Raw genomic sequence first — 11,754 nt, forward strand, 5'->3', positions numbered from 1 at the left:
AATTATTATAATTGACTATCCGTCATGGTAATGATAATTTGTGTGTCTGTGTATGAGAGATGCAGACAGCTCTGCCTCTTGTGTGTTTTATTCCCATCGACGCAACAAAAGAAAAACCTGTGAAAGCCATTTGTTTGTCTCCAGGCAAAGAGAGCTGTTTTGAGCGTATAGTCTCCCGCTTTGGCACTAACATTACATATGTTGTGATTGGCGATGGGAAGGATGAAGAGCATGCAGCCAGCCAGGTAAACAAACTTCTGAACTTTGACCCCTCTGACCATGTGACCCTCCTTCCTCCCCCCTTGTTTATTTGTTTTTTTGCAGGAAAAGAGAGTTGCTTTGAACGCATAATGCAAAGGTTTGGCAGGAAAGTAGTGTATGTTGTAATTGGGGACGGTGTGGAAGAGGAGCAGGCGGCCAAAAAGGTAATGGACCCTCACTGTGACCCCGCCTACTCCACACAGTGTGAGCTCTGATTGGACGAAGCCTGCCTTTCTTTGCTGTAGAGGATTTGTGTTGGTTGTTTACTTTTTTCTGTTCTACTTGCTGTTGCTTCCCCCCTCCCCCATCACTATGGAATGACAGGAGACTTTTGATTGCAACTTTCAGGGTGAAAATTTGAGATTGAGACTACATTTTCATAATTTACTTCCTCGCTCATTTTGATTTGTGTCACGTTTGACATTTAAAAAGAATGGCGGCCAAAATGTATACGGTACAGTGATTAAGCTTTGAACAAAGCAATAAATACATGTTGAGAGCAATAAAGTTTTTTTTCCAGTGGTGTTCGGAATCTTATTTTTCATTGATATGAAGTTTATGGAAGAGAAAAGCAGAGTTATAACACAAAAAAAAGACAAGTAGTGCTAGGACATATTTCCTTAAGTGTGAATATAAATCCCATCTCTTCTCCAGCTTTGGGTTTCATTCATAATGCTGGGTGCTGGGATTGTGAAAGAAATAGTTTGACATTATGGGATATATGCATATTGGCTTTCTTGCTGAGAGCTGGATGAAAAGATTCATACCACTCTTATCTTTACCTTAAACATAATGCTACAGCCAGTTAGCTTAGCATTAAGGCTGGAAGCAGGGGGAAACAAATGTAACTAACTAAAATCAGCTTACCATTGCCTTTAAAGCCCACTAATTAACACAGTATACATAATTAGTTTAAATAAAACAAAACCCGCAGTGTGAAAACAACAATTGGACGTTTGTACGGGGAGCTATATGCCATCGAAGTTACTCTGGTTGCCTTGCAACCTCATGGTGAAGACAGGAGCCTGTTGGCTTAGTTTAAAGGTCCCATGACATGGTGCTCTTTGGGTGCTTTTCTATAGACCTTAGTGGTCCCCTAATACTGTATCTTAAGTCTCTTTCCCGAAATTCAACCTTGGTGCAGAATTACAGCCACTAGAGCCAGTCCCACAATGAGCTTTCCTTAGGATGTGCCATTTCTGTGTCTGTAGCTATTGAGGAGAGGGGGGCAAGGTGGAGGGTGGGGGTGTGGCCTTGACCAACTGCCACTTTGCCTTGTTTGAAAGCCATGATGTCTCTCTCTCATGGGTGGGCCAGTTTTTCTAGGCGGGCAAAGCAGAGAAAGGGGAGGTAACCTTGCTCCTTATGACCTCATAAGGAGAAGATTCCAGATTGGCCCATCTGAGCTTTCATTTTCTCAAAGGCAGAGCAGGATACCCAGGGCTCGGTTTACACCTATCGCCATTTCTAGCCACTGGGGGACCATAGGCAGGCTGGGGGAACGCATATTAATGTTAAAAAACCTCATAAAGTGAAATTTTCATGCCATGGGACCTCTAAGCTTGTTTTCCTTGTGAAACCACATATTGTCATTTTTACACTTCTGTACAGATTAAAACAAACAAGAAATAAGATGTTAGCTTTAGATGTGTTTTTAGGTGTACTATTTTTATATCTTTGGACAGAGCCCGGCTAATGGTTTTTCCATTTCCAGTCTTTATGCTAAGCTAAGAGCTGCGGGCTGTAGCCTTATTGAACTGGCAGATATGAGCGGTATCGATCTTCTCATCTATATTAAGTCTCAGGACGAAAGCAAATAAGTGTATTTCCCAAAATGCTGAACTCTTCCTTCGAGCCTTAGGATTGCATGGATTTTGTTTGCAGTGCTTTTGCAAAGCAAGCAGCAACAAGCTACTGTAGTGTAGCTAGCATGACTTAAGGTGGCGGTGTGCAGATATGGAAACAGTACTGCTGGTTTTAATGATGTGCACGTGTGTGTTTATTCTGCAGCACAACATGCCTTTCTGGAGGATATCCAGTCACTCTGACCTGCTGGCACTACACCAAGCACTGGAGTTTGAGTACCTGTAACTATTATAGCAATATGGACTCATGCAATGTTACCGTGGACATGGTCAGCCTCCTTCTTTTGTATAACTATTTAAGAACAAACAATACACTGCAATTGTTTTTGTGATTTTTTTTTTTTTCCTTTTTGTCTTGTCTTTTTGAACGTCTGGATTTACAAACTCTGAACGGTCTTAAGAAGCAAAGGAGAGGTGAAAGGAGGTATATTAAATCAGAGGTGACTCAACTACCCAGCTACCCCAATACTGGGAATGGACCGCTGTGAAAAACTCCTGTCTACTGTCCTTGCAGCTGTAGCAGACTAAAACCCTGGAAAGGCTTAAGACCTCCCTTGGCCTGGGAGAAGGTTTTTTGGGAAACTCCTTGATGTTTGGTTTGCTCTGGGGCAACCAGCCCAGACTAGTATCAGTCCTGTTGTGGGTCACCTGGGACAAACTATCTTCAAACAACGAGGGCTTCTTGTACAGGCAATGTGTGTGCGGGGATAACGAATGTTTTTTTTTTTTTAAAGTGTTTTCTTCCTGGTGGTATAATCACAACACAATGCAGACTGCATCAGAATCTTGTGTAAATTATTTACAATAAACTTAAAGGGCAGTGGTGGATGTTTTTGTCAAGGAAAGGACATTTTTGGGGTCTTTCGCTTTTTTTTCTCTGGATTTTTGTAATTGTTTGGGCGGGGAGAACTGAGGATGTGCGTCATGATGTGTTGTGCCTTAATGTGTTTGAATGTCTTTTCTTTATTCAGAAATGTCTATGTATGTAGATATAAAGGAGAAAACTTATCCAAATGACCTTTGCATCTTGTTTTTCCTTAATTAGATTTTTAACTGACTAACTTCAGATTATAACCAACAATAATTAATGTAGAGCTGCATATTGTTAAAAATGTCAATGTTTACTGTTAGCTAATGGTAAAGCACACATTTTATAAATCAGAATTACTTAGACAGAAATGTCTGATGGTAATGGTTAGATTAGTAGTTCAGTATCAGACATCCCACAAATGTGTCTGCTACAATTTGAGCTCAATCACTTCTGTGGCACTTTTACAGACTTTTACAGACTTTTACCACCATGAATTGTGCATTGTACACATTAGGTTTTGCAAACAAGCTTAAATACAGTCACATATCTAAAGAGACCACAATTTTATAGTAACAGACTGTTAAATATCCAAAAAGGGATCACTTCAGACAACTGTTTCATTGTATTGCTTTTATTGCTATCCAATCCTTAATCACATCCTTGGCTAGAGACTCCTTGCCATAGTAGCTGTAGACAGAGGAATACAGTTTGAGATGAGCAGGTATATTACTGGCCAATCAAGCCGTGTCACATCGATGTCAGTGTATATCAACCAAAAAGTAACGAGCCATGCCAGATATGTGTTTGAGGTATGTTGATTTGAAAAACAAATAAATAGCAGACACAGCAGAGTTTAAGAGATTAATTACAGTAATACCTTTAACGCATGGAGCTTGCTGTCATGTGTTACTATTTGTAGCCATTCTAAGGTACCCCACACACCACATGCAGATGATGGGGCTCGTAAGCCTGGCTGTCATCTAGCCAAGAATTATCAACAGCAGCTGCATGGCACGAGGCACAGCAACTGCACTTTGACCGGCAGATCTAGTCTCAACAGCAATCTGTTTCAACAAAATGTTTAAAGGCACTTTGTAAACCCTGCAACAGACCATGTACCTTGACAACGAAACAGCTGCAACCCAAACCGTGCTGGGTTTGCCCTCACGGTCGATCTTGCACAGACCGACCAACTCGCCGAGATTCTCGTTATCAACCTGAAATAAAATTGAACAGCCTCTTTTAAAAACAGGGCCACTAATGCGCACTAACATGTTGTAAATCCCAAAGATGTCATGAGCAGGCTCATTACCTTTATCAGGTTGATCTGATGCTCAGCACAGAGGGCCTCCACCAGCTTGACGTAGGTGGGCTCATCAGTTGCCTGCATGGGTGCAGAGATGGGCTTAACGCCTGCAAAAGAACACAGAATTAACTCGCAGTAAGGGCTCACTCACCATTTTACGGCACATCTCAGAAATCCACATAAGAGTTCAGTAGAGGGAGCCATCTACTAAGTGCAAAACAAACACGATTGACAAAGTCAAATAATTAAACGTACTTGTCCAGGGTCTTAGCAGGCTCACAGATACAACAGGTGAGGCCATCGTGGATGAGAGCGGTCTTTAGCACTTCAGGGAGAACTTCAAACAAGGGCTTCTCTGTACAGGAACTATGTGGTAGAGCACTGAACGGGCACATCACTCCAAGCCCCAGCCTGTCATTTTTCAGTCCGAGCCAGGCATCTGTCTGACGTGCGCTCTCTCTGATACAGTTAACGACACACACGCTAGGTTAATTAATCATAGGCATGTCTGGAGATTTGAATCAATATTTTGCTGCTACGCCTCGTGAGTAAATGCACTTCTAACAAGGAGACGCACTTTCACACGTTTTCTTCCTAGTGGTATAATAATCGCAACACAATGCAGTCTTCATCAGAAACTGGTGTAAATTTAAACTTAAAAAGGAAGTATGTTTATGTAAAGAAAATTATATTTTGAAAGTCTTTTCTGGATTTTTGAAATTGTGTGGGTGGGGAGAGTTGAGGATGTCATGTGTTATGCCTTAATGTATTATTCAGAATTGTCTGTAGATACAAAGGTTAAAGTGTATCCAAAAGCCCATGCATCTCATCTTCCCTAATTAAATTTATAACTGATCAAAATTCAGATGACCAAAATTAATGTGATGGATTTAATTAAAAATGTCAATATTTCCTATTATTGAATGGTGAAGCAACATTTTATAAATCAAAAGACAATGCACAATTTTGTCAATGAGCTCAAAACCCTTTAGTGGCACCTTTTATTGCTGATGTTTACCACCATTTACTGTACAGACAACACATTTTAAATTTTGTGAGCAAGCAGAGTACAGTCACACATCTTAACAGACATTTTAGAGTGACTGCCAGTTTGATTATTTGACTTGCTTGTGGTCAGTAAAATATCCAAAAGAAAAAAAAAAAAAACATTCAGACAACTGCTCCATTTCCACTTTTTATTGACATTTTATTTCTTGCTTTTGAAGTATTCCTCGATCACATCCTTGGCCTGAGACTCCTTGCCATAGTCCTGTAGACAGAAATACAGTTTGACACGAGCAGGTTAGAGACTTCACAAAGCTCTAAATTACAGCCCAAGCAAGATTACTGGCCAATTAAGCAGTGTCAGTGTTATGTTAACCAAAACAAAATGGGACATGTCAGCTAGTGATGGTCAAATGAAGCTTTGCAAACCACTCTTTACTTTCTGAGCTCACTAGATGGTGCTCTCTGTTCAAAGAAAAAAGGTTAAAGGAATGGCAATTCAGTGTGTTTTCAACCCTTTGTTGAACAGAGAGCACCATCTAGTGAGCTCAGAAAATAGTGTTTCGCTAAGCTTAATTTGACCATCACTAATGTCAGCACGCACACAGAAATAAACCAACCCAAAATACCATTTTAATACCGGGCCCATAAAAATCATGGAAATATTCTTTTGTGCATCATCTTACACCTTTTTCCAAAATTCAAACCATCTTTGGGAACAAAACATAAAATTGAAACAAATATAGCCAGACAGCGGAGTTTGAAAGATTACAGTAATGACCCATCAATCATGGTGCTTTCTGTCATGTGTTACTATTTGTAGCCATTCTTAGGGACCCCAGACATCACAGGTAGACGACGGGGCTCGTACCCTGGCTGTCATCTAGCCAAGAATTATCAACAACAGTTGCATGGCACGAGGCACAGCAACTGCACTTGACTGGCAGATCTAGTCTCAACAGCAATGCGTTTCATCAAAATATTATTGAAGGCATCTTCGAAAACCTTGCAAAAGATCATTTACCTTGACAACCACACAGCTGCAGCCCACAACCTTGCGGGGTTTGCCCTCACGGTCGATCTTGCACAGACCGACCCACTCGCCGAGCTTCTTGTTGTCATCAACCTGAAATAGTTTTAAGTCTTTTAACTTGTGGCACTTGATTAACAGGGTCACTAATGTTCACTGAAATGTAGCCACAATTACTTTCAGATTTTAAACAATACTTGTGCAGCAAAATAAAAGGGCGGTGTGGGAACTCATGGCTGTATCTCAGACAGAAATTGGGTAACATTGGCAATCTCGTCATAGTATTCAGTAGAGGGAGCCAAATTATCATCAGCGATACAGCAGTACATTGCAAATCATGCTACCTTTTTAGTCCACTTTCAGTGCAAAAGACACATCTGAAACAATAGCACTGGAAGTCAATCAAACATGACAACTTCATAGCTCACCAAGGATTTAATTTCATTCCATGTGAATTTGGCCGTATGCATATCCCCCACACCTGATACTAAATCAGTCTGATCAGGAGCAGGCTCATTACCTTTATCAGGTTGATCTGATGCTCAGCACATAGGGCCTCCACCAGCTTGACGTAGGTGGGCTCATCACAGTTGCCTGCAAGGGCGCAGAGATGGGCTTGACGCCTGCAAAAGAACACAGAATTAACTCGCAGTAAGGGCTCATTCATCATTTTGTGCATTTCAAAATTTGACGGCACATCTCAGACAGAAATTGGGTAACAATGGCAGGCTTCCACATAAGAGTTCAGTAGAGGGAGCCACAATATCATCAGCGATACACCTCATAAAAGGACAAATCAAAATATTGATGAAGTAAAAATTAAAAACATACTTGTCCAGGGCCTTAGCAGCCTCACGGATACCACGGGCGAGACCATCGTGGATGAGAGCGGTCTTAAGCACTTCAGGGAGAGCAGTGTTGACATCCATCACACCTCCAGCAGCGACGCTATCAAAAACAGGCTTGCAAGTTTTTATAAAGTTTTACCAAAATGGGCATGACAAGTTAGTGGATTACAGTAGAGCTTCCAGGATGTCAGACTGAGGATCTCACTCATTGTTGAGTGAAGGGGTATCCGACAAAAGAAAGTAAAGTCATCACACACCAGAGAGCTCAGTTAAACAGATTGCAGCTAACCTTTCAACAACAATGGGATGTCAAATCTAGCATCGTGTTAATGAAGATGTTAAGTTCATTCATTTAAACTGCGTGCATTATCAAATTAGTGTGCGTCTCAATTTGCTTGTGTTGTGTTTAGCACACAGCACAAACTGACACATCTGTCCAACTGGTGTGACATTTAACATTAACCACAATCAAATTTGCATGTGCTATTACATTATAGCGCTTTGAGCTCTTTCAGCTATAACGTTAGTACTTCTAAATTCAGGGTAACAGTTATTGCTTCAAAGTGGGAACCAGTTTTGCTACGTTTCATAGAACATTATTGCAGCCACTGACTTTGTTCAAGTGAAATCAAAAATGCAATGCTAGTTTAAAATTGACATAGCAAGAGCAGAGCAAGCACAGGGACACTCAACATTATGAGTTTTAAATAAGTCCCCACACTTGATAACTGCGTATGTAGCTAGTACAGTATTTAAGTGTCCCCTTGCCCAGTTTTACGTTACATGCAACTCTGCTAACATTAAGCTAGCGTTAGCTCGTGCAAAAGAACAGTCTAAACCTAACGTTAGTCACCGAACCAGTCATTGTACGCAACAGATACCCATAATAATCTAAAATTACAGCACTGCCATCACCACTTTTCACAAGAAGTCAGCTCCCATGTGTTTGTTAGATATTCCGATTTTCACTGTGTGGGCTAGCGGTAGATAAAAGCGTCACGCTCACCCTTCCTCGGCCATTGTTGATTAAAGATGGATGGTAGGCTTAAAAGTTCTGCAATAAAGAACAGATATGAAAGAAGAGTAAATATACATCGAAAAGAGCTCATATTGATGCATGTATGTATTAAGATGTTTGAATAATCCTTTAGATTGTACTATAGCCGGAGAAACGTACCCTATCCTACTCTCGGGTAGCGGTAAAAGAGGACGTCATAAACTTGCGACATTGCTTTCATAGCATCAGGCCCCATCTGTGCCATACAGTGGCGTCCAAGTGGCGCCTGTTGTAGTTTCAATGTTCAAAATTACACAAACCATGAAATAACCATGATAGAATCATATGAATAAATAGAGGCAACATATGCAATTAACTATGAAAGAGAAAAATAATGCAAAATAAATATATATTTTTTTCAACTCATTATTAGGGCATTAGATTATTTATTCTTCCTTTCACAATGACAGAAACAAAGCAACAGTGCTAAAATACCCACTCTCTAGTACCTGAATTGACCTACTAAGTATTAACTTTTTCAATCTATCAATGTTAATTTTAAACTATAGGCTAAATGAAATTATGTCAGACTTACTTTATGGAACTTACATTTTGTTTACTCTGTTGTTATTCCACATTACAAAGAGGCCCAAAATACACACACATGCACAAACAGGACCTATACATGCACTAATGGAGCACGGATGTAGTAATAGAGAGATGGTGAGGGGGCTGCCAGTGAGAAGCCCCAAGCAGTTTGTGGTGGCCGGTGCCTTGCTCAAGAAGAAACTTTATCATTCGTCACATACAATCGTACAGCACAATGTAGTGAAATTCAATCTCTGCATTGAACCCATCCTAAGCATTAGTAGCAGTGGACAGCCACATAGCGTCCGAGGAGAAATTGGATTCAGTGTCTTGCTCAAGGACACTTTGACTTGTGGGACTTAACCTCTGAGCCACAGAACTGGCACCTCTCCAGCTACCAGTCCACACTCCATACTTTGTCCGTAAGAGGACTTGAATCGACGACCCTCTGGTTCCAAAGCTCTGCCCCCAGTACACTCTGTAGTTTATATAAAGTCTTACAACAGTGCAGTGTTATTGTTGTGTTAGTGTTCCCGCTGTTCCTACAATTATTTTGTGGTTATTTCAGTCAGTATTAAGGGCAACTATGGTTAGACCGTTAGACTGTAAGTGTGGTTTTGTGTAGGTTTGGTGTCACTTTTAGATGTAAGAGCAAATGTGATCTGTTGCTGTGCTGATGCTCTGAGCTGGCCACAATAATCATTGTTTCTTAGACATTATGTTTACATTATTGTAATTACATAAAGCAAGATTATACAGTAATTGTGATCTCACCTCACTGTGATATATACACTGCAGATATATACAACATTGAAGCCAGCCTTTCACAAAAATAAGACATAACAAAACTCATGTTAATGAGTGCAACAGGTAGAGTTCAAACAATTTTAAGATTTTTTTATTTTTAATCATACAAACTGTTCAGATGTGCAACTCCAAAAGTTCCCATTAGGATTTTCCTGAAAAGAAGGCAAGTACAAATGGAAAATGTACAGTTCCTTGATAACCAAATCAAATAAAAGGACACAGAAATGTTAATATAGTATTTTATAGATTCATTGTTGTCCCATAGCAGGTCTCCATTCCTTTTAGAGTTTGAGAAACTTCTCTAAAATTCCTTCCTCGACTGCATTGTCAAACGCATCATAGTCCTGACAAGACAGAAAAGGTGTTGGGGGGGTCAGGGATTTGGGGGTGAGGGTGGAGGGGATGCAGAGAGACAAAGAAAGTAGCAGTTATTATACAGCTTTTTTAAAGAAATCTTAATTATTATAGATTGTAGAGACTGTGTGCTGTGAATGTTATAAAATCTTCCAAACATGAACATAAAGATTTATACAACATTTGAAGTAAATCCATCCAATAGTTGTTGACTATTATTTACATCCCTAGAGCCATGCCGCTAGTGTGGCTAAAAATGATAATGTTTGAGGAAATAAAATGTAACTCTATGCTAATTTGTACCTCTTAATAGGTATTTTGTAATCTGTAATAATCAAAGTTGCCCTCCTAAAGCCAGAGTAACTTTTCTGTCACAACTATAGACTGTAAAAATAAGGTCACAACTAAATCTGAATGGAATGGCAAATGATTCAAAACCTGCCAGGAGCAACCTGGACTGAGTGTGTTGGTGGAGTGATTAGGGTGTGTGCCAGCATACCTGTGTGTGTTTGTAGAGCGGGCACTTACGCATGCATTTCTCATGTGTGTGTGTGTGTGTGTGTGTGTAAAAAAAACAATGTGGGTGGTATAATAGACTGTAAACATGTGTACGAATGTATTTAATTGCTGTGTGCTACGCCCTAGACTACCAACGTTTTTTTTTCCTCTTTCCAGCAAGCGTGTAAATGATTTACATTCGGTTAGAATTCTATTAGTTTTGAGAAAGTGTTACATTTTCAATACACATTATTATTACTTTTGTAGGTTATTGTGTGAGACCTACCCCACAGTAGTTGTTCCCATTGCATATTTGAGGAGGCAGTGCAGTCGAGTTCTTTGCCAGGTTCCTCATTAGATCCTTTTTTTTAGAATCCTCAGAAATGTCGACAGTTTCGTAGGCAATCTTTTTGCCGTCCAGGACATGAAAGATTTTGTTCTGTTTTGTCTTTATCTGAAGAGGAGAGTATTTCATTAGTTACATTCACAAGAATATAAAATTAATGTGTAGCCTTTGACTTATACAGTTATACTGTACACCAAGTTCTCTTTTGCAATAAAATGTGCATCCCTGTCCTTAAAATAAGATAAGATAAACATTAATCCCACACTGGTGAAATTCCTGAATGAATTAATGAGCAGCTACAGTTTGTCTACATAATGTAATATGAAGTATGATGTGCTAAATCCAACATGCTTTATATTTTGTTAAATGTTACCAACAATGTAATATGACTTGAAGTAAAATAATGAAGCAAGTAAGACTGCATACTGTACCTCTCGGGAACCGCTCACGTTGGAACAAAACACTATGACCGGCATAGCTGCTATTTTAGCAATAACACTTTGATCTGAAGACAGACTGAGAGAAGTGCAGAGACAGAAGGTTCCAGTATACTATGCAGGTATGTGGAGCTGTTTTGATGCAACAGCAGTCAAGGTGAGCAGGTTTGGACACGACTTACCTGCCTCCATAGACACACCCACTTGTGGGACTGCCATTCCAGTTGTAGCCTGCCTATGTCGATTGTGAAAGCACAAAACAAACACACACACACACACACACACACACACACACACACACACACACATCCAGTTTATGCTACTTTATACTTCTACCTCCACCACAAGACATTGTGTTACAGTAGGAAAAACGCAGGTGGAAATAATAACATTTATGAAGGCTGAATTCAATTCAGGTGCTTCTTTAGATAATGATGATGATTATGTTTGTATTATTATTATCTATGATGATTAAAGGATTTACACAAACTAAGAATTCATTGCTGTATTTGATGGTGTATATTGTATTTTGGCTGCTGTTTTGGTCAAGTTTAAGCACATTTGCTCCTAAATCAGGAGGGTGTAATCATATTAAAACTGT

At 39.8% G+C, this 11,754-nt stretch overlaps 4 protein-coding genes and 3 non-coding genes across 13 annotated transcripts in view; 1 reads left to right on the top strand and 6 right to left on the bottom strand.

Annotated features, from left to right (window-relative positions):
- eya4 (EYA transcriptional coactivator and phosphatase 4) overlaps positions 1 to 3,143 on the top strand; it is a 46,271-nt gene extending 43,128 nt beyond the window's left edge. For 6 of the 7 annotated variants that reach the window (XM_028605141.1, XM_028605143.1, XM_028605144.1 and 3 more), the window contains 2 exons: positions 325 to 425; positions 2,272 to 3,143. In XM_028605141.1, coding sequence (XP_028460942.1) covers positions 325 to 425; positions 2,272 to 2,352 — 182 coding nt within the window. In that variant the 3' untranslated portion in view covers positions 2,353 to 3,143. Of the gene's footprint in view, positions 1 to 144; positions 246 to 324; positions 426 to 2,271 lie in introns of all 7 variants that reach the window. The other variant, XM_028605142.1, reaches the window with a different exon arrangement.
- Positions 3,144 to 3,554: 411 nt separating this feature from the next.
- Positions 3,555 to 4,833, bottom strand: LOC114572839 (40S ribosomal protein S12-like). The gene is made up of 4 exons (XM_028604622.1): positions 4,499 to 4,833; positions 4,250 to 4,350; positions 4,057 to 4,154; positions 3,555 to 3,624 (listed from the first exon to the last, which is right to left on the bottom strand). Exons 1-4 carry the CDS (start codon positions 4,542 to 4,544, stop codon positions 3,555 to 3,557), a joined length of 315 nt encoding a protein of 104 aa, XP_028460423.1. The 5' UTR covers positions 4,545 to 4,833.
- Positions 4,834 to 5,425: 592 nt separating this feature from the next.
- Positions 5,426 to 8,363, bottom strand: LOC114573073 (40S ribosomal protein S12). The gene is made up of 6 exons (XM_028604976.1): positions 8,304 to 8,363; positions 8,133 to 8,180; positions 7,110 to 7,226; positions 6,799 to 6,901; positions 6,273 to 6,374; positions 5,426 to 5,513 (listed from the first exon to the last, which is right to left on the bottom strand). The coding sequence occupies exons 2-6, from the start codon at positions 8,144 to 8,146 to the stop codon at positions 5,451 to 5,453; spliced, it is 399 nt and encodes a 132-aa protein (XP_028460777.1). The 5' UTR covers positions 8,147 to 8,180; positions 8,304 to 8,363; the 3' UTR covers positions 5,426 to 5,450.
- On the bottom strand, positions 6,516 to 6,598 carry LOC114573800 (small nucleolar RNA SNORD100). The gene has a single exon (XR_003694978.1). It is a non-coding gene; the product is annotated as a small nucleolar RNA SNORD100 (small nucleolar RNA).
- On the bottom strand, positions 6,973 to 7,057 carry LOC114573801 (small nucleolar RNA SNORD100). Its single transcript, XR_003694979.1, has one exon. It is a non-coding gene; the product is annotated as a small nucleolar RNA SNORD100 (small nucleolar RNA).
- LOC114573797 (small nucleolar RNA SNORD101) lies at positions 7,309 to 7,384 on the bottom strand. Its single transcript, XR_003694975.1, has one exon. It is a non-coding gene; the product is annotated as a small nucleolar RNA SNORD101 (small nucleolar RNA).
- A 1,282-nt stretch (positions 8,364 to 9,645) lies between the features above and the next one.
- On the bottom strand, positions 9,646 to 11,357 carry zgc:153284 (SH3 domain-binding glutamic acid-rich-like protein 3). Its single transcript, XM_028605957.1, has 4 exons — positions 11,336 to 11,357; positions 11,148 to 11,232; positions 10,657 to 10,824; positions 9,646 to 9,862 (listed from the first exon to the last, which is right to left on the bottom strand). The coding sequence occupies exons 2-4, from the start codon at positions 11,190 to 11,192 to the stop codon at positions 9,800 to 9,802; spliced, it is 276 nt and encodes a 91-aa protein (XP_028461758.1). The 5' UTR covers positions 11,193 to 11,232; positions 11,336 to 11,357; the 3' UTR covers positions 9,646 to 9,799.
- Positions 11,358 to 11,754: the final 397 nt, after the last annotated feature.

Source organism: Perca flavescens, chromosome 18 (genome assembly GCF_004354835.1).
Source record: "Perca flavescens isolate YP-PL-M2 chromosome 18, PFLA_1.0, whole genome shotgun sequence".
Classification (NCBI taxonomy): domain Eukaryota; kingdom Metazoa; phylum Chordata; class Actinopteri; order Perciformes; family Percidae; genus Perca; species Perca flavescens.

Bases quoted from the DNA above. Each gene is read 5' to 3' on its own strand.
- zgc:153284 (XM_028605957.1), bottom strand. From the start codon at position 11,192: ATGCCGGTCATAGTGTTTTGTTCCAACGTGAGCGGTTCCCGAGAG. The intron at 10,825-11,147 runs GTACAGTATGCA...TCTCCTCTTCAG, and splicing joins ACGTGAGCGGTTCCCGAGAG to ATAAAGACAAAACAGAACAA. The intron at 9,863-10,656 runs GTAGGTCTCACA...CTGTCTTGTCAG, and splicing joins ATGGGAACAACTACTGTGGG to GACTATGATGCGTTTGACAA.
- LOC114573073 (XM_028604976.1), bottom strand. The intron at 6,902-7,109 runs GTATGTTTTTAA...GTTCTTTTGCAG, and splicing joins GCTGCTAAGGCCCTGGACAA to GCGTCAAGCCCATCTCTGCG. The intron at 6,375-6,798 runs GTAATGAGCCTG...AAACTATTTCAG, and splicing joins ATCAGATCAACCTGATAAAG to GTTGATGACAACAAGAAGCT.
- LOC114572839 (XM_028604622.1), bottom strand. From the start codon at position 4,544: ATGGCCTCACCTGTTGTATCTGTGAGCCTGCTAAGACCCTGGACAA. The intron at 4,351-4,498 runs GTACGTTTAATT...GTTCTTTTGCAG, and splicing joins CCTGCTAAGACCCTGGACAA to GCGTTAAGCCCATCTCTGCA. The intron at 4,155-4,249 runs GTAATGAGCCTG...ATTTTATTTCAG, and splicing joins ATCAGATCAACCTGATAAAG to GTTGATAACGAGAATCTCGG.